The 27886-nt window shown below is 36.3% G+C and overlaps 3 protein-coding genes, 1 non-coding gene and 1 pseudogene across 5 annotated transcripts; 4 read left to right on the top strand and 1 right to left on the bottom strand.

The window, feature by feature from the left end:
• Nucleotides 1-1164: 1164 nt before the first annotated feature.
• Nucleotides 1165-2190, bottom strand: LOC111005306 (Tetratricopeptide repeat (TPR)-like superfamily protein). Its single transcript, XM_022276763.2, has one exon. It carries the CDS (start codon nucleotides 2066-2068, stop codon nucleotides 1436-1438), a length of 633 nt encoding a protein of 210 aa, XP_022132455.1. The 5' UTR covers nucleotides 2069-2190; the 3' UTR covers nucleotides 1165-1435.
• Nucleotides 2191-2246: 56 nt separating this feature from the next.
• On the top strand, nucleotides 2247-2319 carry TRNAR-CCU (transfer RNA arginine (anticodon CCU)). The gene has a single exon. It is a non-coding gene; the product is annotated as a tRNA-Arg (tRNA).
• Nucleotides 2320-3489: 1170 nt separating this feature from the next.
• On the top strand, nucleotides 3490-7483 carry LOC111005886 (transcription initiation factor TFIID subunit). 2 transcript variants are annotated; one of them, XM_022277553.2, is made up of 6 exons: nucleotides 3490-3886; nucleotides 3990-4096; nucleotides 4856-5625; nucleotides 6075-6207; nucleotides 6707-7062; nucleotides 7155-7483. In XM_022277553.2, exons 1-6 carry the CDS (start codon nucleotides 3556-3558, stop codon nucleotides 7276-7278), a joined length of 1821 nt encoding a protein of 606 aa, XP_022133245.1. In that variant the 5' UTR covers nucleotides 3490-3555; the 3' UTR covers nucleotides 7279-7483. The 2 variants fall into 2 exon arrangements, with proteins under 2 accessions (XP_022133245.1, XP_022133243.1); XM_022277551.2 differs by having other exon boundaries at nucleotides 4850-5625.
• A 5394-nt stretch (nucleotides 7484-12877) lies between these two features.
• On the top strand, nucleotides 12878-14669 carry LOC111005320 (UDP-glycosyltransferase 91A1). The gene is given in 2 exon segments (XM_022276778.2): nucleotides 12878-13829; nucleotides 13832-14669. Coding segments are annotated over 2 exon segments (1395 nt in total). The 5' UTR covers nucleotides 12878-13114; the 3' UTR covers nucleotides 14512-14669.
• An 11147-nt stretch (nucleotides 14670-25816) lies between these two features.
• LOC148213394 (UDP-glycosyltransferase 91A1 pseudogene) lies at nucleotides 25817-27636 on the top strand (annotated as a pseudogene).
• The last annotated feature ends 250 nt before the right edge of the window (nucleotides 27637-27886 follow it).

The raw sequence follows: 27886 nt of genomic DNA, 5'->3' as shown, positions 1-27886 counted from the left end.
TAACAAATAAATATTTAATTGATTAAATGATTACAAATTGGGAAGTTAGAATCCTACGTTATTGAACTAAAAACATAATAATAAATAAATATTTGAATTTTTATTTTTATCTGGTTTAACATCGAAACTTTAATTCTAGAAATTTCAAATTATTATTGCCATTTTGGTTTTTATATTTTTACCTATTATGCTTTAAAACCATGTTTTTATTTTTTTAAACAAGTGGATAGGCACTTTTTCTTTGATGGTTTTCAAATTTTTGTGTAGCAGGTGAATCTCCTATGCTTAATATGTTTGATGGGTTTGAAATTTTAGAGTGTCCAACTGTTTGTTAATGTTTGAGAAAAATGAGTAATAAATTACAAAGGAATTCACCATCAACATAGGAAATAAACCAAATTAGTTAGAGTAAAAAACTCGAGAGGGATTAGTAAGATAAAGTCGTAGTTCTAGACTTTTATTCATTCATTTAAAATTACTTTTTTATAGTTTCTTTACCTCTTTTCTTTTATTGATCAATGAAACAGACTAATGTTAAATTTAGTCGATAATTATTGGTTAATTAATAATCCCTATGAATATAATATTTACTCATCATCCTGGTACTTGCAACGATTTGTACACTTGTAAAATCGAAAAACAATATTCATAGTATTTGATATTTCCACACATGGCTTTGGGTCGAGGGTTGTTGGCTTGTGATTATCAACTTCATCTTAGTTAATGACCCTTGCCAATTTAAAAAATGGTCAATTAAAATTTTTGAAACCACGACAATCAGTGTATGTCTCAAATTGATAAGAGAGTGCAAGTGGAATCTAATTCTCTGCCAGTTATGTATCCAATTTTCTCTAGAGGCTCTTTTAGTAATGTTCTCATTTATAATTTTTATTACCTCCTTTATAATAAATAAAAATAGAATTAGAGTCTTTATTCAAGAATGATAAAACAAAACGAGCAATGAAAATAATTAATAAATACTTAGATTACTTAATAAAATTGAAAACAATAAACAGAAAATAGAATATCAGCTAGCACGTCCTAATTTAACTCGAACACATTTTTTTATCAAGAAAACTTTGCTTCTTTGTCGAGGCTTTTGGACTGGACGTGGAATTGTTCGAATATAAGGAAAGGAAAGGAGGAAACAGAAACACACGACTCTTAAATTACGTGAGAGTGTATATATATATATATATATTTTCCCTTTTTTTCCCTAAATTACAAACTCGACACACATAATGATTAAAATAAATAGATATTCTAATGAAGTTCCATATTGATTGAAAACAAAAATGAAACATTCAGCTTTCTTATTACACGGGTTACAGACCCACGAAGACTGCAGCTGATTCACATACGTGGGCCGTCGAGGCCCATGTTTGACATATAGTAACCAAGCCCATTTGGCAGAGATCCAAACTTCATCTGGGCCTCAGTTCAACCGCTCCAATCCCTCACGGGCCGGGCTGGATTCAGGATCCACAGTTAGGGCCTTTTCGAAAGCCTGCTTGGCCTCGTCTTTCATTTGCTTCCACTCGTAACATTGCCCCAAAAGACAGAAGCCTTTCGGGTCTTGTACGCCCAGTCTCACCGCCTCCAACAAGTCTTCCACCGCCGAGTCGAGTCGCCGTTTCCGATTCACGGCGATCTTCAACTCGGCTCGCTTAATCAACGCCTTCCCGAGTTCTCTGCCAGATAGAGACTTCAAGCACGGCGGAGAGAGTGCGACGTCGAGTGATTTAAGCGCGGAGCTCTGATGGCCCATGTGATCTAGGGCTAGGGCTTTCAAGATGTGAGATGCCGGATCTTTGGGGGAAAGGGAGAGCGCCGTTTCGGCTTCGGTTAGTGCTTTCTTCGCGTAGTCGAAGGATTGTGATTGTTGAGAGGTTGACCGTGCCCGAGCCAGAAGATGTGTTCCCTCGAAGAAGTGGCGGCTCGACTGGAGAATCGCGCGATTCTTAGGGCGGACCTTCCCGAAAGCTCGTTTGGAAAGTTCACGTACGGCCAACAACGTCGCTGCTGTTAGGATGAAGAGGGCTACTTGTATCATTGCTTCCGGCGACATCCTCTCTCTCTCTCTTCTCTTTCGCCGGAATCTGAAATCTTGGCTCCTGTTCCCAATCTATTGAAAATGAAAAACGGCGACCCCTGGAGAAATAAACTCAACGCGAGACGTTGAGTCACGCAAACGTTAAGTCAATATTTGTAACTAGTAATAACTTTTTCCTTTTTCTAATCAACACGCGCCTGTAGCTCAGTGGATAGAGCGTCTGTTTCCTAAGCAGAAAGTCGTAGGTTCGACCCCTACCTGGCGCGTTTTGCATATACATGTTCACACTCTTTTTTTTTCCCTTCCTTTTCAGCTTTTAAATTGATCAATTCAACCATATATTTAATTAAATTAGTCAATTTCTTTTCTTTTTCTTTTCAGCTTTTAAATTAACAAATTCAACCATATATTTAATTAAATTAGTCAATTTCTTCTTTTTTTTTTCTTTTCAGCTTTTAAATTAACAAATTCAACCATATACTTAATTAAATTAGTCAAATAATTAGAGTTGAAAAGAAATTAGGTGCAATTGCAATTATTTTTTCACGTAATGAATTATATTTTTTTTAACTTACAACCTCTTAATAAAAAATATATACTATTTATTGTTGAGCTATGTTTACTTTTAACAACAAATTTTAATTAATTGAATATTAATATTACTAGTTGTTTAATTTGAGGACCAACTTTATAAACAAAAAGATTTAAATTCTCTATTCAACCATTGAAAATTTTTAATTAAGTCATTCCATACAAAAATTACTAAATATTGTTAATAAAAACTAATGTATGGATGTATTATTAAATTATTTATCTATAATACATTATAACACGCTACAAAACCTAATAATTTGAAAATTTTAATACAATAGAGATAAAATTGATAATTTTAAAAAATTAGAAACTAAATTGAGAATTGCATAAATCAGGTAATATCTAGTATATTTAGTCGACATTATATTTAATAAAATAATTTTTTTTTCAGAACGAAGATGAACGATTTTTAGTCATTAACAAAACAAATGTTTAACATTATAACCTATACTTAATTATGGTTCTAATATCCGTCGACATGTCGACCTTTTCATCGACATATCCATGTTTCTATGGATTTGACATCGACATATGAGATGAATTGACATTTGTACAAGAACATCGACAAAATATGAAAAATATCAACAAAATGTCACTGATATATATATAATATTAATATTAATTATTTTTAATTAATTAAAAAATGAAAAAATATTTATTTGTTAATTCAAATATTTTGTACGGACTTTTAATTTTTCTAAATTTTTCATAAATATCCATAGACATAAACATACATATTCCCATGAAATTTAGACCTCGATATTTGTATCGAAATTTAAAATATTGCATATAGTAATGTCAAATAAAAATAAAAATAAAAATAAAAAAATAACATATAGCTTTTTCTGTGGGCGCGCGCCGGACACGGACGGCTTCTACTTTTCCGGGAGGTAATTTGTTCTCTTGGGATGGCTCTCCTCGGCGACGATGGCCGGGGCTACGAGCTAGCTCGAAAGCTCGAGACGCTTGGCGTATGGCGGACTTGGCTTGGAGATCTCAATTACTCCATCTTCGTCCCCTTTCTCTCTTCCACTTCCACATGGGAAACGTTCATGCGAACCGACGATTCAAAATCGAGGGCTCAGATCCAGCTACAACTCAGGGCTCGAGCCCTCCTCTTCGATAAAGCAAGCGTCTCTCTCTTCCTGCGTTCCACTCCCTCTCCTTCTTCGCCTTCTTATTCTACTGCAAATCCTTTATCCTCCTCGTCTCTGGCTATTTCCAAGCTCAATCCTAATTGTAAGATTCCTTTCGAGTTTTATTATTGTTTTGCTTACGGTTCCCATGTTTCCCGTTTCGGGTTGGTAATTGGTATTCTTGAGCTTCGTGCCATGTTTTGCAGACTTGCAGCTCCATGGTGACGATGTATATTTTACACTAGAAAATCTTTCAAAGGACGGGGTTCAGCAGCGGGAGGGCTGTGTTCCATCCAACAAGGCTTCCGGCAAGGTTCTGTTATGTGCTCCTTCATTGTAGTCTTCAAGATACATTTGAATAACCATGCCCTAATTAAAATTTATTTCGTCATGAAAAGAAATTGGAGCTGTCTCAGGTCTCATGCGTATGCTTGTTTTATTATGGCAAGTACTTAATGACAAATTACGATTAATGCTGACTTTATAATTTGATCAATTGTCGGATAGACTCCATTTTTCACATACCATTATCGCCTCCTGGTTTTTGGCCTCTAAAGGCACCATGCTCCTCCTTTCTGTTCCACATCCTGTGACGCTTTTGCAATTTCTCCTTAAATTTGAATTTGCAACTACGGTGTAGTTCTATTTTAGGCCTTTTTTCCCAAAACATAATTTTACCATTTTCACAAATAATAATAATAATATGCCAGTGAGCATGAGTGCATAACGGAATGATAACTTTCCTGTTATTATGGTTCTTGAACAGAAATATGATGAAGGGTTAACTCCCTTGATTCATTAAGTTTGTAGTCCAGTTCGATGTGGCTTTAAATATTGTTCAATGTTCATATTAGAAGATTTATAGATAGGACGGCATGTCTGCCTAGGCGGCATGCATACCTGCAGAGAGAATAAGAAGGCAAATTTGAAGTTTAAACTATTTTAAGGTTTATGATTTATACTGATATAACTGAGCTTATTTATACTTATGAGTGGTTATAACCTATATTTCAAACTGGCTGATCCCTAAAGTGCCGCATTCCTTACTTGTTGGCTGGTTATGCAGATTCAGTCAAAAGCAGCTCCAAGTGCTGGGCCAAGATCTAGAGAATCTGAAATTGGTGATTCGTCCCATAGATTAAAAAATGAACTTCCTGAAACTTGGTACAATCAGTTCATTGAGAAGTATAGAGTCAAACAGCCATATCGTTTGTCGCGTGGGAACAATATGTCAGACAAACGAACAGCTGAGGAAATGTCTTCTTATCTTAGATTACTTGAGAAACATAAGAAAAGGCGCATGGTCTTTAAGGACGATCAGCTGACAAATTTTGGAAATTCTGTCTCAGCAAATGCTTCAAGTTCTGTTTTTGATTTCAGTAACTCAGTTGAAGATGATACTAACTTTTTCCCCGAAATTATGTTTACTTTTAACTGTGTGCCGGAGAGTGCACTTCCGCCTCCTGATGACATGAAAGACAATAGAAAACTGGAACTTTCTGGAGTCATTGATACCTTGCCTCAGCCTATGACTAGGAATCCTGTCATGATGGAGAGGCTTGGTGTCAAGCCTGATTACCGGGCGAAAAGTGGATCCGGAGTGAGCAGGAAAAATCTTGGTCAAGAGCAATGTTTTCAGATGTCTCAGATGGTAATAGCTCAAATGCTGATGAATATGGGGTTTGAAGGTGCCACAGAAGTTCCATTGGAGGTTTTCTCCCAGTTCTTGAGTTGTCACATCTGTAAACTTGGCAGTACTTTGCGAGTACTTGCAGATAGTTACAGAAAGCAGTGTTCAGCAGTGGATTTACTCAGGATGTTCCTTAAAACGATGGGATATAGGTACGTTTGAGTTCGTATTAGTTTTTCATGAGGTTAATGTGTAACCAAGTGATATGAATGAAGTGTTTAAGGGCCAAACAATCCTCCTGCGACTAACACTTTTCACTAATTAATAATTTTCTCCATCTCCTTTCCTCAATTCTTCGTGCCATGCCTCTGAAGTCTTCATTCCTAGTTCCATCTCTTACCTATTTGCATAACTTTTGTGGCCTATAATTTTATATTGATGCCGTCAATCTGTTTGTCAAGAGAACAAATGCTTCAGAAGAAGGCTGGTATTTTAGTTTTGAATTTTCTGTACTTGATTATAGAAATAATAAGCTTGAATCCGATCTCAAAGTTTGAGGGTACTGTAATCTCAAAGAGCTTTCTTAGAGGGCATCTGCATTTATGTCCCGGTTAAGTTCAATCTACATCAAAACATTTCTTTGGTTCTTTATCCCATGCAGTAATTTTGGACCTTTGGCGGAACTTGTCAAGGATGGTTCCAGAAATCTAGCACGACAGACTCAGCACCAAGTTCATGGAGTCCAACCACAATTGCAGGCACAGCATCCGGGCCTTCTTCAAGTTCAGCAACAAGTATGTATACCTATATTTTCTCCTGCATATTAACTTTTGTTTTGTGTGACTTCCGCTTGTTCTATATGGTCTTTATTTTTCAGTCTTTAGTTGTATGATTTTCTCACGTAACTGGAGACATTATACAGTGAATATCAAATTCTAGCTGGATATTCTTCTACTGACATAACTCTCTTGCTTCCTCTCATACAGAGACATACAGGCCCCATCGTTGCTTAGAGCAACTACATAACTTTTTTGTTATTTAGAGCAATTATAACAATTCATTCTTTAATAATCCTTGCTTCACATGCCATCATTGTTAAAAAGAATTGATTGCGTCTATTGTGAATCTTTGAGCTTTGAGGGAGCTTGTCAGCCGGATCTCCACCTAACCATTTGTTAAGACCTTTGCATTATTTTTGTATTTTGTTTGGCCTACTCTACTCTCTATTACTGGTTAAAAGTTAAAACTCAATATCGTATTTTGAGAATGATAGAGAGTTTGTTGGATCTGCAGATGCCTAGACAAATGCATCCCCAGATGCAGCAGATGGTTCATCCCCAAAATTTGGCATTTCAGCAGCAGCAGCAGCAATTATTGCTTGAAAAGATGCGAAGACGCCAAGCAGCAACCCCACGTGCTGCTGGTATGGAAATGAACAAGGACAGACCATTGGTGCAAGTCAAGGTTGAAAATACAGAACTGCCCATGGATGGTAACGCCTTAAGTGCCCTTAACGTCAGACAGCCCCAGCAGCAAATTGCAATGCAGTTCCGCCAGCAGCATATTGCAGCCATGTCCAATATTCATGCCTCGCCGGTAAATCAGTTCAGGCAGATGTCGTCTCTGCAAATGCCCCAAATCCAGTCACCGTAAGAGGAACTTCAAATTTTAAAAAGAAAAGAAACTTTAAGCTTTTTAAACTGGTTCTTCGCTGAGCTGTAGCATTCTCATTTGTTTGCAGGAATCCTGGCGTCGTTAGGGCTCCACCAGTGAAGGTCGAAGGCTTCCAAGAACTGATGGGTGGGGATTCTTCATCAAAACATGATTCAGAGGAAGCTAGATTGACTTCGCCTTCAAGTAAATAGTATAGGAAACAATTCTTTAGTGGTATCCATGTAAATCTCTCTCAGTAACCCAAAATTTTATATTCAAAGCAACTCTACACCCATTATATTTATGAACAAGCACGAGTCACAGAAATGAAGAAATGAAGAAAATTGTAGTAGCACGAGTGTATCATATTCCCTTCATTCACACTCTAATTTGGTCTTTATAAATTATCTTTTTTAATATTGATGGACTCGAGCCGGTAGTGAATGGATGAAGTATTTATCTGCTATACTAAAAATTTTTTGCTAGGAAATTGCTTTATCAAGCTAGGCAAGTCAATGTGAGCATAGTTCATCGGTTAAGACATGTATATTTGATCAAAAGGTTATGAATTCGAATTTTCATTTTGACGTAAGCTAGACATGTTAATTTTGACTTTACGTTGCAATGCATATTTTTCTTCTCTTTATTGTCTTCTTTATTTTCGTTCTTCACTTGTTGAACAACTTGAGTAGGTAATAGCACCTTTGGGTGTTAGTGCAGGTTTGGGTGTTGACTCCTAAGATCTAGGTTTGAGCTTTTCTGAGTGAAGTGAAGTAAAAAAAAAAAAAATCCTGAATCGAGTGTTAAAATTAGGTCATAAAAATGTCCATCAAACAAATAACTTGTTTTCTTGGTTCAAATAAGGTTATAAAGAATGGTTGGAGGTTCGAATTTTATATTTTAATTATTTTTAATAAGTTGCCTTAATGTCTTTCGGAGTAGTGTATGATTGTACATCGAAATATTAGATCCATCATGTTATAAAGAACAAAAACGACCTGAAACGAGACAAGGAGTTGAAGCTTGAGATCATCGATTGGGGGAGATCGGCCCGCGACGTAATGGGCCGGCCCAAAGAACGACATAGCGTCGAGGCAGAGAATGAGGAAAGCGACCGGCGGAGAACCAACCGGGCCGAAAGGGCTCGGTCTCGACCCCTGCTCAGCCCACGGCCCAGCCCGTGAATCTCCCGCCTGCGATCAACGATCCCTCAGGCCCTGCAACGCTGAATTAGGGTTTGGCTACGGAGGTTCTGGAATCATCTTTACGGCTTAGTAGTGAAATCCAACCCTGAGGAGGCAGGTTACTGATCCTTAGCTAACTATTTTCTTAACTCTCTCTCGCTAACTTAAGCATCGGAGTCCGTGTGACTGAGGTCACACCGGTTTAGATTTGTTTGATTTTGCAGGTATTGGTTCCCTTATCATCAAGTTTGGTATATGCGAGAAGAAGAGCCGGATGGTCAAAATCCACCCATCAACAATTGGCGCCGTCTATGGGGACGATACAGTAAAGCAAGCTTCGTCGAAGCGAAATCCCGATCCGAGGTGAAATTCCGATCCGAGGCGTGTAGAGTGAAGCGGCCGACCACTCGGGCGAGGTAGGACCGAGCCCTGATCATCAACTTGATCCGAAAGTGACATGAATCCTGATGAGAGCCATCAGTGCTTCGAAAAGAAGAGCTTGAAAGAAGCGGCCAATCACTCGGGTGAGGCAAGACCGAGTCTGATCATCAACTTAATCTGATCACCCTTGACAGGGGAGAACCAGCGTCGGGTCTGAATAAAGCGACAGACATCTCGGGTGAAGCAAGGTCGAACCGTGGTCAACGACTTAATTCGACCACCCTTGACAGGGGAGAACCGACTGAGAAGGTAGAATCGGTCCCTCTAACAGCTGAAAATCGACGGGTCAACATCAGAACCACATCTGTTCCTCACCAGCACATCTGCAGGCTAATGGATAGGTTGAAGCAGTCAACAAAATCATCAAAAGAACTCTGAAGACCAGATTAGAAAAGTTCAAAGGGTTGTGAGCAGAGGACTCCCAACATTATGGACCTACAGAACAACACCTTGTACTTCGACAGGAGGAACGTCATTTTTACTATCATTTGGCTCTGAAGCGGTAGTATCAGTCGAAATTGGACTCCCCTCCCCAAGGGTAGAGCAATTCAGTCTACTTGACAACAATGAATCCGTACAGCTCAACATCGACCTATTAGAAGAACATCGAGAAACAGCACGGCTACGAACGACTGAATACAAAAATCTTATAGCTCAATACTACAACTCGAAGGTTATTGTAACTAAATCTTCGACAGGACGATCTTCCTACTAATAACGTCTTCGACATTCGAAGTGATACTTGAGTTTTTATGTTCATTCTGAAATAAATTTCTCAAGCAGGGGGCATTATATGAATATCTACATATCTACGACCTGAATATCTACATATCTACCAATCAAGAAACTCAAAATTGGGATGGAGCTAGAAGCAGGCTGATAAGCTAAAAAGCCAATTAGTGAAACCAGGGAAAAGAATCCCGAGATGCTGAAAAAGGCATGTGTACAGGCCCAACAAGGTTGAACAGAAAACAGGCAAAGCATAACCAATCAATGAAACCCACGAGTAGAAAACCATATGGCAAAAGCCAAAATAGGTTAAAAACCCGAAGGTGTTGATTTAACTTGGGGTAAAAAACCGACAGAAGCCAAATATGTTAGAAACCTAAGGGTGCCGACTAAACTCAGGGTATAAAAGCCACTGGCAAAAGCCAAGTGAGTTAGAAACCCGGGAGTAAACCTTGAGGTATAAAACATGGGCAAAAGCCAAATAGGTTAGAAACCCAAAGGTATCGATCCCAAAGCCAAAAGTAAATGGTTTAAACTCATATGAGAATAAAACTAGGCTCAGGAGACTTGATTGTGGTCAACGAAAATTTGAAAAAACTTCCAATTCATGAATAGTATCGACAATCTCAAGGCACAAAACCAGTGGCAAGAACCAAGCATTAAAATCCAAAATTGAATTAAAAGCTTTTAGTAGAAGCTCTGTGTTAGAAACCTTGACGTTATTAGCCACTGATATACAATGATTTCGTGGTAACGACAAGCGACAAGTACTCTCAAAACAAAGATCTTGACACAATTATTCGTCTTATGTTTAGTGGGGGCCATTGTTATAGAGAACGAAAACGACTAGAAACGAGACAAGGAGTTGAAGCCTTAGATCATCAATTGGGGGAGACCGGCCCGCGACGTAACGGGCCGGCCCAAAGAATGACCTAGTGTCGAGGCAGAGAACGAGGAAAGCGACCGGTGGAGAACCAACCGGGCCGATAGGGCTCGGTCCCGACCCCTGCTCGGCCCATGGCCCAGCCCGTGAATCTCCCGCCTGCGATCAACGATCCCTCGGGCCCTGCAACGCTGAATTAAGGTTTGGCTACGGAGGTTCTTGAATCATCTTCACGACTATAAAGTAGTAGTGAGATCCAACCCTGAAGAGGCAGGTGACTGATCCTTAGCTAACTATTTTCTTAACTCTCTCGCTAACTTAAACATCGGAGCCCGTGTGACTGAGGTAACACAGGTTTAGATTGGTTTGATTTTGCAGGTATTGGTTCCCTTATCATCGAGTTTGGTGTGTGCGAGAAGAAAAGTCGGAGAGTCAAAATCCACGCATCAACACATCCAAATATTTAAAAGTTTTCATACGATTTGAAATATAAAATAAACTTGAATTAGTAAAAGACGATGAGATTTGGATGGAGCTTGTCGGAATCTTGCCTCAAGATTATTTTTCTTTATTTTATTTATTATTATAATTTTACTTATCTTTGTTGTCCTCTAATTTTCCTTCCGTTATCTGTCGTTACTGTAAATGAATAAAAAGTTAAAATATTATTTTGATCCCGTACTTTTTATTTTAGTTTAATATCACCTTTATATTTAAAGTGATCATTTTGATCTTTTATTTTTATTTCATTTATTTTGATTATAACTTTAACATGATACTTTCCTACTAAATTTTATGAGATGAAGTCATAAATTTGTATAAAAAAGAGTTCTTATTGAGTCTAAAATTTGTATTAAAATTTTATAAATAAAAACTAAATTTGTCACTTTTTAAAAGTATAAAAACAAAAAACTATTGATTGAAGAGTACAAAAATTAAAATAAATCAAATTTTTTTAATACATGAAATTAAGGCATGAGAGTTCAAACTTTCAACTTCAAGAGAAGAAGTAGATGTTATTTATCGTTAAGCTACGTCATGTTCATACTAAGATAAATTAAAATAAAAAAAATAAAAAAACCAAAAATGATAGTTTAAAAAAAAATTACTAAAGTTCATCCCATGCTTATTGGACAATTACTAAAATTGTTAACTGATGGGACGATTTTTGTCGTGATGCATGGCAGAGAGACCGGCAAGTTGCACATAATTAATGACTCTATTTATTATTATAAAAAAAATGTTATATATATTTTAGTAATATAATATCGGAAGGTGGGATGCCTCCAGCTTTTTCTTTAATCATGCTTTTAACCCTTACATATTATATTATATATTTAGATGCCAATCTATAAATATATTACTTTATTCAAAAATGAATTTTGAATTCTTCTCTACTTTCGAATTTTTATGAATTTAAAAATATTTAAAAACTGTATAACATAATAAAGATATTCTCAACAAATATAAATATATACACACTTAAAAAGAGTCATGAATTAAAAATGCAACGATTTCCATAATCTTTCATAAAGTGTAATCCTATTAATTTCAATGAGTAAGTTATCTTCTACCTGTTAGTGTAAAAAGAGAGATTTGAATTCACGACTTTTTAGTCGAAAATATATACCCTGAGTGTATGGTTGAAAAGTCTTTTTCACTTGATAATATCTTTTTCTTTAATTAGATTAAAAAAGACATTTACATATAAATAACATAAAATAAATATATACTTTCAAATATAGTAAAAAATAATTACATTTTAAAATAATAGTATAATCATAAATGTAGAGCTTAAGCTATACTTGGAAAAAGATGAAAATAATATATATTAAATATATGAGTGAAATTTCTCTTAAAAAAGGAAAGATGGATGCTACTTTTTATTAAAATATAAATATTAGTGATCCGATAAATTATTTTGTTAATATTATAAAATAAATATAAAGAGAAATGACCATGTTAAAAAGTAAGCTCGAAAATCATTTTCTTTTTTACAAGAGTGGGAACCAATCATCTCAATCTGAGTCATATAAAGAAAAATATTATATAATTCACATGTTGAAATAAAGAAAAGTAAGATTGCAATCTATTACTTTTTGAATAAAAAACAGTGTAATCTATTTAAATATGAAATCTTTATATTTTTCAAAAGAATTAAGGACAGTCAAATATTTATTGGTAAATTATTTTTTTCAAGCTAATAGTACCTACCTTCTATTTTTTGCAGGCGTCTCTGAAATTTGTACAGAAAAATACTTCGCATTTATTATTCAGTACTAACTTTTGTCCTTTATATCATGGAAATATTGACAATACTAGTGAGAACAATTTTTATCTTATCGAAAAATTTACCACTAGTTTAAAATGGATTTCATTTATATATTTTTTCTTCTAGGTTTCAAACATTCAATATTCACAAAGGGAGATAATATTAAAGTAACCTAGAAAAGAAAAAAATCTTACAATAATTTATAATAGACATGAACTACTCTTCTCATTTGGGTTTTGAGATGAAACTCATGAATATTAATATAGTATCAGAGTTACATCCGATCCAAAAAAATAAGATCCGACAAAAATCATTACGACTACTTTTCTCTTCCCAATTGATTTTGAGATAGAAATCCTATGAATATGGATAAATAAGTCCAAACCGAGAGTCAAATATCCTATTTTTTATTCTATGTTTGTATTGTTCCCTCTACCGTGAGCCACAGCCAAATATTTTACATTTTAAAATATTTCCCAACAACGTCACTTCCTCCACTCCATTATTTCGCCGGCGAGGATCTTCCCGATCGACCTTCCATGGCCGCCGACAAGAAGCTCCATATAGTAATGTTCCCATGGCTGGCTTTCGGCCACATGATTCCGTATCTTCAGCTCTCCAAACTCATCGCTCAAAAGGGCCACCACGTATCCTTCGTTTCAACTCCCGCAAACATCCGCCGTCTCCCAAAAATTCATCCCGATTTAGCTCCTTTCATCAACTTCATCAACCTCCCTCTCCCTTCAGTCGAAAATGTCCCTCAAAACGCAGAGGCCACCACCGACCTCCCTTACGACAAAGTTCAGTACCTCAAAAAGGCCTACGACCTCCTCAAACAACCCCTCACAGAGTTTCTTCGATCTTCCGACGCCGATTGGATCTTGTATGACTTCGCTCCCTATTGGGTGCCCCAAGAGATCGGTCCCAATCTCGGCGTTAAAACTGCTCTCTTCAGCGTTTTCCCTCCCGAATGTATGGCGTTTCTGGGTCCACTGTCGGGAGATCATCGTAAAAACCCAGAGGACTTCACGGTTACTCCCGACTGGATCCCCTTCCCCACGACGGTGGCGTTTCGTTACTTCGAAATCAAGAAGATCTTCGACTGCGTGACCGGAAACGTCACTGGCGTTTCCGATCTGGAGCGGTTAAAATTGTGTGCGCACCACGGCGATGCAGTGGTTGTCAGAGGATCCCCCGACTTCAATCCGGAGTGGATTCGCGTGCTCGGAGATATCTATGGGAACCCGATTCTCCCTGTGGTCAGCTCCTCACGACGGAGTATGACGCTGGAGACCACAATCCAGCGTGGCGGCCGATAAAGGAGTGGCTCGACAAACAACCCAGAGGCTCGGTGGTCTACGTGGCGTTCGGGAGCGAGGCCAAACCGAGCCAACGCGAACTTGAAGAGATCGCCTTCGGGTTGGAGCAGTCGGAGCTGCCGTTTTTCTGGGTGTTGAGGACCCAGCGTGGGCCGGATGACCCGGACCCGATCCGGCTACCGGAAGGGTTCGAGGAGCGGACACAAGGGCGGGGGGTGGTGTGCACCAGGTGGGCGCCGCAGCTGAAAATACTGAGCCACGGGGCGGTGGGTGGGTTCTTGACGCACTCAGGGTGGAGCTCGGTGGTGGAGGCGATCGAGTGGGAAATAGGACTGATATTGGTGACGTTCTTGGCGGACCAGGGGATCAATGCGAGAGTTTTGGAGGAGAAGAAGATGGCTTATTCCGTTCCCAGAGATGAGCGGGACGGATGGTTCAGCAGGGATTCCGTGGCCGAGTCGCTGAAGCTGGTGATGCTGAAGGAGGAAGGTCAGATTTACAGAGACAAAATCAAAGAGATGAAGGATTTGTTTGTCAACAAACAGAAGGAAGACAGCTTAATCGATCAGTTTCTGGACCATCTCAAAACCCATACAAACGCCGGTGAGGATGTTTAATTTCAGGTAAGTTCACTAAAATTATAAATTTCGATGAACAGTCTTATATTTAAAGAATAAATTCAATAAAGAATTTGAAGTATTAATTAAAAATAAGTTCTGTGATCTCCAGCAGCTCCATTTTTCTCTTTCAATTTAATGATATTTATTTGGATTTAGTTGTTCTTTTTTTCCTATTCTATTTTCCGACCATACCTCCTTGCTATCGGTTCAATTTTTGACTACCACTAAAAAAATTGTATACCTATCTTTCTTTTGGAAAAAAAGAAGTTTCTCAATTCTTTCTCTTTCTACATTATTGTATAATACTTGTCAAATAGGGGTGGTTGACAATAATTCCTATTGACAAGTTGGGAAGTAAGCATTATTTTTTTATTTTTGGAATAATGTTATGAAAATAATTGCAATAATTGACACACATCTCCGAGATTATGAGTTCGATCTTCGACTCTTACATTTTGTACTAAAAAAAGTAGTAATAATAATACTTAAGTATTTAACAATGAGTAAATATCTACTATTTTACCACCTTTATATTTTTTACAATTGGCTGGGGAAGAAGAGATCATTTTTCTCTTTCTTTAAAATAATAATAATAATAATAATAATTAACCATCAATTTTTTAATAGTATGAACTATTATCCATGTTTGCTTCCAAATCAATAATAGAAGCTTGGTGTCCAACGTCCTAGAAACTTTTACTAAGTATCTGTGGTATATGTCATTAGCCTCTATCTCTTACCAAAAAGTCATGAATTCACGAGTCTCTCATCCCGACTATGTAGTAGAAAGAAAAAATCTATACTATTTTTCCATTGACTTGTTTTTACTGTTTGAATATTTTGATTTTGTAAACAAGCTTAATTGGTCAAAATTATAATGTAGGGTTAAAAGTTATGAATAAAATTTTTCCTAACAACTCGTCATTTTCTAAAAAATATTTATGTTTTTGTTTTTGTCTCTCTTAGTTGTCAAAAGAAAATACTTGGCTCCGCATTAGTAAGGGAGATCTTGTCCTTACCATCATTAAATATTTGACAACTAAGAGAGAAAAATGTAAAAACAAAAAATGTTTTAAAAAAATAATGAGTTGTAAAAAAAGACACATATGGATAAAGATACTTTGAGAATGCACATTGCTCAGCTGTGAGGAATATTGATCATCTCATCGAGTGACAACCATTGAATCAGTCACATCGTATCTTAATGAGAGAGATCTTGAGGCTATGTCAAGTATTTGTTACTATCTTATCAAAGTGAGCATAGATAATTGACGACATATATCTCCAACCGTGAGGTTGTTTTTAGTTGTAAAAAATCTATTCTCATTCATCTCACAAAATATCTGTACATGAGAAGTGTATTTAAATAATACAACAATAACAGAATAACTCCCAATTAACAAACTTGCTAAATAAACAATATAAACCTATATAAACCTCTAATACTCCCCCTAAAGATGGGCAGTGAATATTAACAAGGCCATCTTGGACATAAGAGATCGAAAAATTACAGAAGAAAGAGGTTTTGTAAAACCATCAGCAAGTTGTGCAGCAGACCGAACCGGAAGCAAACGCAGGAAACCATCTTGGACTCGATCACGAACGAAATGACAGTCCAACTCAATGTGTTTTGTCCGTTCATGAAAGACGGGATTGGTTGCAAGATGTATTGCTGCCTGATTGTCACAAAAAACTAAGGCAGGTAATGTGAAATCAACTTGAAGATCAGTAAGTAGATGAGATAACCATAACAATTCACAAGAAACAGCAGCTAAAGCTCTGTATTCGGCCTCAGCAGAGGACCTCGAGATGGTAGTCTGCTTCTTCGATTTCCAAGAGACTAAAGATGTGCCCATGAAGACACAAAAACCAGTGGTAGATCGACGAGTATCGGGGCAAGAACCCCAGTCGGCATCAGCAAAAGCTCTTAGTTTAAAGGAAGAAGAAGCAGATAAAAACACACCTTGTCCGGGGGAGCCTTTTAAATATCGTAGCAAATAGAAAGCAGCAGCCAAATGAGATTTGCACGGTTTAGAAACAAACTGACTGAGTTTATGGACCGCATAAGTGATATCAGAACGAGATATTGTGAGATACAATAACTTGCCAATAAGCCGGCGATAGACAGTAGGATCATGAAGAAGATCCGAATCAGATAGCCGAAGAGTAGTAGAAGGGTCCATAGGAACAGCAGTTGGCTTGCACCCAAGGAGACCAAATTCTTCTAACAGAGTCAAAGTGTAATGTCGTTGAGACAATGAAATCCCTTTAGAACTTCTAGCAACCTCAAGACCAAGAAAATATTTCAAAGATCCAAGGTCTTTAAGGCGAAAGCGGTCGTGAAGCAAAAGCTGTAAAGACCGAATAATAGAAATATCAACACTTGTGATAACAATGTCATCGACATAAACCAGAAGAGCCACAAAAGAAACTCCAGTACCACGAGTAAATAAGGAGTAATCAGACTTTGATTGCTGAAAACCGAGGCTTATCAAAGCCATGGAGAACTTAGCAAACCATTGGCGAGAGGCTTGCTTCAAACCATAGATGGACTTGTTCAAGCGACACATCAAACGCTCCCCTTAGGACAAACAATATGATTGGAAGGATGATAGCCAAGCGGTAAATCCATATAAACTTCTTCAGCAAGATCGCCATGTAGGAATGCGTTATTAACGTCCAATTGTATTAACGGCCAAGACTTGGAAACAGCAAGGGTAAGGAGCACCTTGACAGTAACCATTTTAGCAACATGAGAGAACGTTTCGATAAAATCAAGACCTTCCTGTTGAGTATACCCCTTGGCTACTAAACGAGCTTTATACCGCTCAATGGAACCATCTGAACGATGTTTAATCTTATAAATCCAACGACATCCAACTGAATGACGATGTTGAGGCAAAGATACAACAGTCCAAGTATTATTATCATTCATAGCTTGTAATTCAACATTCATGGCATCACGCCAATGAGCAAATTCAACAGCTTGATGATAAAATTGAGGCTCATAAGACGTAGAAACATTCAAAATGTAGGTAGAATAAGCAGATGAAAGCTTGGAGTAAGAAACATACTGCTCCAAGGGATGCTTAGTATATGTAATAGGTGAAGGTTGTTGAGCCAAGAGACTGCAATGAAAGTCACGCAAATAAGAAGGCGGTTTGGTGGTTCGAGTAGAACGTCGAGGGACCAAATTTGACGGATCAACAGAGGACTGTAAAGATGTATCAATAGGCTGCTGTACAGGAACAGAAATAACCTCATTATTTTGAACCAAAGTGGAACCGACCTGTGGTGGTTCAACCATAGTGGAATGATCTCCTAAAACCGAAGAGTGATGTTCAAAGTCTGCACCAAGAGGATGCTGAGTGACAACAGAAGACTCTGGATGACCAATTGGCATTTCAGTATGAAAATCCACAACATTAGGAAGAACCAAATCAGGAAAAGGGTCCAACTCAATATCACAATCTGGAGTCGTCAGAAAAGGAAACTTGGTTTCATGAAACACCACATCTCGTGATATAAAAAATCGTTTCTCCTGAATATCATATAGTTTGTATCCCTTCATGCTAGGGGGATAGCCTAGAAAAACAGCAGGTCGAGCTCGGGGTTCAAATTTGGTTCGACGAGCATTCAAAATGGATGCATAACATAAAGAACCAAATACGCGAAGCAGAGAATAATCTGGATCAGACTGAAACAAAACGTGGAAAGGAGACTGCCACGCAAGGACAGGAGAAGGAGTTCTATTGATAAGATAAGTTGCTGTGAGAACACATTCCCCCCAAAATTTGATAGGAACCCGAGACTGAAAATACAAAGCCCGAGCAACATTCAGGAGATGCTGGTGCTTGCGCTCAACAACCGAACTCTGTTGAGGTCTCTCTACACAAGAAAACTGATGCACTACTCCCTTATAAAGAAAATACTCTTTGAATGATAATTCAGGAGCATTGTCTGATCTAAAAGCCTTAATACAAGTACCAAACTGAGTCTCAACATAGGAGAAAAATCGAGGAATAGCAGTGAGAGCATCAGACTTGTGACGCAACATAAACAACCACGTATAACGACTACAATCATCAACAATTGTCAGAAAGAAACGATACCTAGAATATGTAACATGAGCAAGAGGCCCCCAAATGTCAACATGTATAAGGTCAAAAGGGTGATCAGACACATGATTATTTGAATTGAATGATAAACGTTTTTGTTTGGCCAACGGACAAACATTACAAGAATCAACAGCAGAATTCTTCAAAGAACAATCATCAATGGGTAAAACATCCTTAAGAACATGCAATCTACTAGGAGATGGATGTCCAAATCGATTATGCCAAACATCAAAAGAACTATGTAGAGATGCAGATACACAAACAGAATGTGTAGTAGGCGAGCAAACCGATGGTCAGTCAAGAATGTAGAGGCCACGATGCAAACTACCCCTGCCAATCATCTTCGAAATGGACTTGTCCTGAAGGATGCAATAAGAGTTAGAGAATTCCACACATAATGAGGGCATATCTCTCAATAACATGCTGACGGAGACTAGGTTGAAATGAAATTCAGGGATGTACAATACGCCATGAAGCACAAGATCATCAGATATGCGTATGGAACCCGAATAATCAACCACAAATCGAGATTTATTTGGCAGATTCACACTAACAAGAGAGATCTTATGCAAATCAGCAAATAATTTCCTGGAGCAACATATATGTGTCGAAGCACCGGAATCAATTATCCAAGGCTGAATAAGAGTACCTGTTGTATGAGAAGCAGAAGAATCAGCATCAGAGGACAACTTGCCGACCGAAATCTGCGATTGTAACAATTGGATAAGTTGCTGACATTGGTTCACAACATCAGTGGTTGTGTGAGATGCAGCCATGGCAGAGGAATCAATAGCCTTCTTTGAATTGGAAGTAGAAGTAGCAGACTGTGCTCCAGACGACGAAGAACGCGAGGCACCATTGCGATAGCCCAGTGGATAGCCGTGCAGCTTATAGCAACGGTCAACAGTATGCCCAATAAGTCCACAATGAGAACAAACAGGGCGATCCTTGCCTCGAGTTTTCAAAGAACTGTTCTTCGAAGCAGAATTGGTAGTAGAATGTTGGGTTGCCATGGCAAACGAAGAAGGAACAACATGAGTAGCAGAAATTGAAATCGCGCGTTGTTGTTCTTCTTGCCGCACCAACGAAAAAGCCTTATTGACAGAAGGCGGATGATCCAATAAAAGGATCTGAGCACGAGTTGAAGTATATGATTCATTGAGTCCCATGAGAAATGTCATCATATATTCCAATTGAAGAAAAACAGCAGCTTCCTTGGCACCACCACAAAGACAATTGCAGGTACAAATTGACCTAAATTGTTGTAACTCATCCCAAGAAGTCTTCAATTTAGTGAAATAGAGACTTACAGATTGCTGTTCTTGAGTGAGTGTGGCGAGATCACGCTTGAGTTGAAAAATTCGAGAACCATTACTCTTCTGAAAACGTTCTTTAAGATCTAGCCAAATATCTCGAGCGGATTCAGAGAACAAAATACTAGCCGAAATATCTTTGGAGACGGAATTCAAAATCCATGCAATAACCACATGGTTATTGCGGATCCAAGCCGGTAGAAGATCACCCGTCGGACGAACAATAGTTCCATCGATAAAACCTAACTTGTTCTTGACTGAAAGGGCAATCAACATCGATCGGCTCCACGAATTGTAATTTTCCTCCGTTAAGACTTGATTCACTAGAACAATACCAGTATTATCAATATGATGCAGATAATATGGGTTTGAAACAGCTTCGATTGCAGAAGGAAGTGAAGCAGTCAAAATTTTAGGTGAATCAGTGGAAGGAGGATCAATTGAAGGTTCAGAATGAACCGAAATCGGTGGGATTACAGGTGCCATGGAGACGAAGGTGAAAACGAAGATGAAAGAGACGGCTGTCCTCAAAGGAAAAGAAATGGAGGCTAGATGTCAAAGAAAATGGCACGCAAAACGAGAAAGCTCTGATACCATTTTAGTTGTAAAAAATCTCTTCTCATTCATCTCACAAAATATCTGTACATGAGAAGTGTATTTAAATAATACAACAATAACAGAATAACTCCCAATTAACAAACTTGCTAAATAAACAATATAAACCTATATAAACCTCTAATAGTTGTGAGTTCGATCTCTCACTCCTACATGTTGTATTAAAAAAAAGTATTTGTTACCACCTTTATCAATAAAATGTAACTTATTTTTGGTAGTCCACTTATAAATCTTTAAAGTTAAGCTCGTGTAGAGCAATCTTTTTTAAGTTAGTTAATCTCATAGGTAAAGTTTCTAGGAAATATGCGAAAAATAAAAGGAAGAGAATGTGCCTAAAACGCTGATTTTTTTTTTTTTTGAAACGAAAACGCTAAGGATTTAAATGAAAAGGTAGAAGCTTCAATTTCAACTAAGCATTTATTGTAAATATTCATGTTGATATTAATAAAATTTTGTGAAAACTTTTTACATTATTATGTCGATATTCTTACCCATGTTGAATCAAAATAATGATGCCTTTAAAAAATAATAATATATCTGATAAGTGACAATGGCATGTTATAGGAAGGATATTTAATTGCTTAGTCCTAAAACCAAAACATTTAACGGAGACAAGGATAACCCAGCACCATAAATAAATTAAAAATTTTATTTAGATTAAAATATAACGGATTCCAGTCCCGATCCATGTCAATTACCATTGAACTATACTCGTATTTAGATTAAAATATAGATTTGACTTTTAGATTTATTTTAATTCCAATTCAAAATTTTAAAATATATAATTCAAAAAATTAAAGGTGAGTTTGATTGATAACATCCCTAAAACTTTATTAAGCAAATAATATTTCTTTTTCTCAAAAGCAGTCTCACTTTTATTTTGACTTTACTTTTTTGAAAAAAAAAACTCTTAGAATCAACTATGCATCTAAATACATTATCTTGCTTATTCTTTTCTTCATTTTACTTTATTTTTCTACATTTTCACAATTTTTCTATTGTGTTTTCTATTGAGTTTTAATAATTTTTTTTCATAAATTTACGTCGAGACATTAATCTTCAAATTGAAAGATAAGTGTCTCCTACGTTTTGATTTTTGTTTTCCACATTTTGTTGTACTTATATTTGTGTATTTTTTCTATATTTCTTTTGCATTTTCATTTTGCAATTAAAAATATTTTCTGTTTAAAAAAAATTGAAAAAGTTGTTTGTTGGAAATTTTTTTCAAAAACACAAAACGAATAGAATCCAAATATATATATATAATATATATATATATTGATAATAAGTTCTTTCCAAATTATTTGACAAAAATTTTAGGCATTTTTCTCTCTTTTTTTTTTTCATTTGAATTTTCTGCATTTTTATTTATTTTTAATTTCTACCGTTAAATTTTTTACGATTGAATTTTCTGCAATTTCCTACCTTTGAGTTTGAGTTTTAAGCACTTAAATTTTCTACATTTAATTTTATTTTTATTTAATATTTTTTTTCTTCTAACTTTTAGTTTTATGCATTTGAATCTTCTAAATTTAGATTCTTTTGCATTTGAATTCTCTACATCTAGATTTTCCACATTTGAAATTTCTGCACTTTTGTTTTCTACATTTGAATATTGTGCATTTTAATTTTTTGAAATTTCTGAACTTTCAACTATTTCAACCATTTCCACATTTTCATTTTATTATTTTTCTACATTTTAGTTTTATTTTTAATTATCTGCATTTTAATTTTTTTTCTTTTCTTAGCTTCCTGTATTTTAGTTTTTTTTTCTACATTTTCCTGTATTTTAATTTTCTATAACATCCATTATATAATTATCTTATTTAAAAATATTAAAATTGAAAATAAAAACTATTTTTAATGTTAATTATTTTCTAAAAAAATCTTATATATTAATATGAATTGATTTGGTGTACAAAATAACATATAAAAAAGGAAGATACTAAATTAATAAAAACAAACTAATAAAAACAAATCTAATATAAATACAAATTGTATTAAATTAATGTATAAATTACATCAATATTAGTAAGTTCATTCTTGGAAGATTTAATAAATTTTCAACATTCCTACAAATAAATCCTTCAACAAACCCTAATAAATCCCAGGTAACAAGCTTGGTGAGCAAGAACTGCATGGCAGAACTGCACCATGATTCTCCACTTGGAAGCTGATACTTGTGCAGTTTGTCACAAATCAATATTTTTATTCATTCTGAAACTTACTGTTTGTAATATATATTTTGGCCTTTCGTACCACTAATGAGACCACACAACACAGCTGCAAATTCTAAATTCCATAAACAAATTTTAGTTAAGTGTATTTAGAGAATATTGCCTTATTTTGAAAAAAAAGATTTAAGTATAATTGATTTTCTAAAATCACCACTCAAAACCAATTTGAAGTGATTTTGTGTTTCCCAAAATCAATTTTTTTAATTTACCAAACATAATTAATGAAAATGGAAGTGATTTTCACGACGACAAAAGTGATTCCACTATATCAAAATCACTCTCAAACACATCTTCAATCTCATCTGGTTCGAGTTTGTTGATTTTGTGTACTTGATTATAAAAATACTATAATAAGCTCCAATCAGATCTCAAACCTTGCTGAGGATACTGTAATCTCAGAGCATCTGCAATTATGTACAAGTTAGTTCAATCTACTTCAAAACATTTATTTGGTTCATCCCCAAAATTTGGCATTTCAGCAGCAATTAATGCTTGAAAAAATGCGAAGACACCAGGCAGCCACGTGGTATAATGGAAATCACAAGGACAGACCACTGGTGCAACTGAGGGTTGAAATTACATAATTGCCCATGGATGGAAATTACGGAATTTCAGCTATATGGTCCATTATTCAGGCCTTACTGGTAGATTAGTTTAGTGGTACCATACTACCATGTACAGTAACTCTCTGTACTTCTTATGTTCAAAGTAGCTCTACACCCATTATATTACAAGCACGAGTCACAGCTACCAACGTTGTCACAAGATGACTTGTCACGGGATTGGAAAATGAGAAAAATTCTAGTACTACAGGATACTATACTCTTTTTTGTTCATATTCTAATTTGATTTTTATAAATTATTTTCAAATCACATCATTTTTAATAAAATATTGATGCTCATTAGATATCGAAGAGAATAAGTATCAGTGTGCTCACTAGATACATAGTAAAATTGTTACCTACTCAAAATCAATTTAAGAAATTTTTTGAACTAAAAAGATCCTACAAAATTTTACCTTTTTTAAGTGTTAAAATTAGGTCATAGAAATGTCCAATCCAACAAATAAATTGGTCTTTTTAGTTCAAATAAGACTGCAAGAGATGGGTGGAGGTTCGATTTATTTTTTTAATTATTAACATCTTAATTTGTTGACTTAGTGCAATTATTATCTCGGGGAGTAGTGTATGATTGAATATCATTGACAAAAATATTAGATCTATCTAAATATTTAAGTATTCAAAGTTTCATATGATTTTAAATATAAATAAACTTAAATTACTAAAGATGACGAGATTTGGGGGAGGAGGGGGTTATCGGAGCTTGCTATAGCTAGAGCCTAGAATTTTTCATTTAAGATTTTTGTTTTTTTTTTTTTACTTTATTGTCTCTCTCGTTAATATTTTCTTTCCTTTATCTACCCTTACTGCCAAAAAGTTTAAATATAATATTAATTTATTTTCTTTAAAATGTTCCTTTCAAAACAAATACTCTCCACTTTTATTTATTTTAGTTTTTGTATTTTAGAACTTTGTAATTTTAAAAAGTGACCATTTTTATTAATTGGTTTTCATTTTATCTCCATTTCTTTTCATTATAATTTTAGTAATATAATTTACTCGTTAAATTTCGTAACATATAATTACAAATTTTTGTATTAAAGAGCTTTTATTGTATATAAAATTTATGTTGAAATTTTATAAATAGAGACTAAATTAATCACTTTTTAAAAATACATGGATTATTTGAAAATATAAATACTAAAATTAAACAAATACATAAAACAAAACCAGCCAAATTAATTAATTTTTTTTTAAGAAATTGCTAAAGTTCACCAATGCTCGTTGGACAACTCAATGCGTGAAGAAAATGTAAACTGATACTGCAGTTTTTGACGTGATGCATGGCATAGATAGTGGCAAGTTGCAATTTTATGAATAAAATAACTGTGCACTTAAAATATCACCACATAATTTAATCGGAAAATGACGTTTCACTCTCATACTGATATATATATTTTAGTAATATACGATCGGGAGGTGGGATGCCTCCAACTAATTTATTAAATATAATGAAATAAATAATGGAAACCCATTTTCTTTTCTTACAAGAGTAGAAACCAATCAGCTCAATGCTTAGTTACATAAAGAAAAATATTATATAATTTACATGTTGAAAATTGAAATAAAGAAAAGTAAGATTGCAATCTATTTTTCTAAAATAAAAAAGTAGTGTAATCTATTTAATAACTAGGATAATTGTCCATTTTGTCGGAAAATGTTTTTGGATTTACACAATTCACCTAAATCTATAAATTAAGTTTTTCCAACTCCGTTCAAAAAAATAAAATAAAATAATTTCCAACTATTTGCTGACATCAACAAATTCGAAGGTGGAATTACCAAAATAGCATCTAAACAAACCACTTGGCCGAAACAATTTTCAACAATTTCATTGCTTGTGTATTGTCTGGATCGATTTCGATCCTTATTTTTGCTTCTTGGCTTCTTTGAAGAGCAAATCAAAGAAGGGCAAATCATTGGAAGAGAAGATCTATCGCATTATTTGGCTTTCTCTTTTCCTTACATTATTTGGGTCATTATGACAAATAAAAAGACTTTTCTATTTTAGAGTTAATTTCAAGATTCCAAACTTTCTAATTTCATACATTATAAATTGTCTATTAATTCATATTTCTTTTAGCGCTTCACCCATACCTCTATAACAAAGCATATAATTCTTTAGATCTCTCAACGAGAACTAATTCTTATATCATTTGTAAGTTATAAGTTATGTTTATTCATAATTAAGGGCCAACGTCATACTCTTGTATGTTTTGTATAATATCTTTTTGTTTATACAACAACTAACATCTTCAAACCTTAGCTTTATTAAATGGCCCACCATCAAAGTTCTAGTTTGTTGATTCAGTATGGATGAACATTTAAATGTATTTAGCAATCTTGAAAATGTTACCATCATTCAACTTAATAGTTGGTCGTCTCAATTTGTTGGCATCGTTTATACATCTAACCGTGTCTAGAATCTTCATAGATTTTTTTTTATCGAAATTCAAAATTCTCCCTCATATTGCAACACTGAAAATAGTGTTGAGTATAAGAAATGTGAAAAACGTGAATTAAAAAAAAAAAAAAAGGGATAATTAAGAACATGCCAAAATGAAATATTTAAATAAAGAAGTATGGTCCCCTCTTTTATCATTTCAACTTGTTCCGATAACGTTCCTCCCTCCACCCCATTCTTTTGCCGGCAAGAGGAATCTTCCCGATCGAGCATCCATGGCTGCCGACAAGAAGCTCCATGTAGTAATGTTCCCATGGCTGGCTTTCGGCGACATGATTCCGTATCTTCAGCTCTCCAAGCTCATCGCTCAAAAGGGCCACCGCGTATCCTTCGTATCCACTCCCGCAAACATCCGCCGTCTCCCAAAAATCCATCCTGATTTAGCTCCCCTCATCAACTTCATCGAGCTCCCTCTCCCTTCAGTCGAAAATCTCCCTCAATACGCAGAGGCCACCACCGACCTCGCTTACGACAAAGTTCAGTACCTCAAAAAGGCCCACGACCTCCTCAAACAACCACTCACCCATTTTCTCCAATCCTCCGATGCTGATTGGATCTTGTATGACTTCGCTCCCTATTGGCTGCCCCAAGAGATCGGTCCCAATCTCCGCATTAAAACCGCTTTTTTCAGTATTTACACTCCCCAATTTCTCGCGTTTCTGGGTCCTCTGTCGGGAGATCATCGTAAAAACCCCGAGGACTTCACCGTCACTACCGACTGGATTCCCTTTCCCACGACGGTTGCGTTTCGTTACTTCGAAGTCGTGAAGATCTTCGACGGCTTCACCGAAAACGTCACTGGCGTTTCCGATCTGGAGCGGTTAAAATTGTGTGCTCACCATGCCGATGCAGTGTTTGTCAGAGGATGCCCCGAATTCGACCTCGACTGGATTCCAGTACTTGGAGATATCTACGGGAAACCGATTCTCCCGTGGGTCAACTCCCCACGACGGAGTATGATACTGGGGACCACAACCCAGAGTGGCGGTCGATAAAGGAGTGGCTCGACAAACAACCGAGAGGCTCGGTGGTCTATGTGGCGTTCGGGAGCGAGGCCAAACCGAGCCAATGTGAGCTTGAAGAGATCGCCTTCGGGTTGGAGCAGTCGGAGCTGCCATTTTTCTGGGTGTTGAGGACCCAGCGTGGGCCAGATGACCCGGACCCGATCCGGCTACCCGAAGGGTTCGAGGAGCGGACGGAAGGGCGGGGGCGGTGTGCACCAGGTGGGCGCCGCAGCTGAAAATACTGAGCCACAGGGGGGTGGGCGGGTTCCTGACGCACTCAGGATGGAGCTCGGTGGTGGAGGCGATTGAGTGGGAAATAGGACTGATATTGGTGACGTTCTTGGCGGACCAAGGGATAAATGCGAGAGTGTTGGAGGAGAAGAAAATGGCTTATTCTGTGCCCAGAGATGAGACCGACGGATGGTTCAGCAGGGATTCCGTGGCCGAGTCGCTGAAGCTGGTGATGCTGAAGGAGGAAGGTCAGATTTACAGGGACAAAATCAAAGAGATGAAGGATTTGTTTGTCAACAAGCAAAAGGAAGACAGCTTAATCGACCAGTTTCTGGACTATCTCAAAACCCATTCAAATATCTAAGTATTTTCCATTCTAAATTTCAACTATATTTAAATAAGCTGGAGAAGTGATGGCTTATCAATTGTATTTAGCTTCAGTTCAACAACGAATTTGAAGTTACAAATAAGTTCTGTGATCTCCATTTTTCTTTATCGATTTTTCCTATTTTATTTTCGACGCTACTTTCTTACTGGATGTCTATTATATTGCTGATGGAGAGGTATTTTGTTTTCTTTTTTTTTTTCCTTAAAAAAATAAATAGTGGTAAAAAGTTTAGTAGGAACGCGCAAGAAAATCAACTATTAGGAGAGCATTATTCTTTTATTTTGAAATACTACTTACCCCCCTAAAAATTCAGTAACTATTTATTTAGGAAGAAAAAGTTACCTATAACTCGCCTCTCTCTTTCTACCTCCCTCTTTCTTAC

The sequence above is a fragment of the Momordica charantia genome, assembly GCF_013281855.1.
Source record: "Momordica charantia cultivar OHB3-1 chromosome 1 unlocalized genomic scaffold, Mcharantia_2.0 BLBB01000001.1, whole genome shotgun sequence".
Taxonomy (NCBI): Eukaryota; Viridiplantae; Streptophyta; class Magnoliopsida; order Cucurbitales; family Cucurbitaceae; genus Momordica; species Momordica charantia.
The sequence above is the reverse complement of the archived record's forward strand: the minus strand, read 5'-3'. Positions and strand labels throughout refer to the sequence as shown.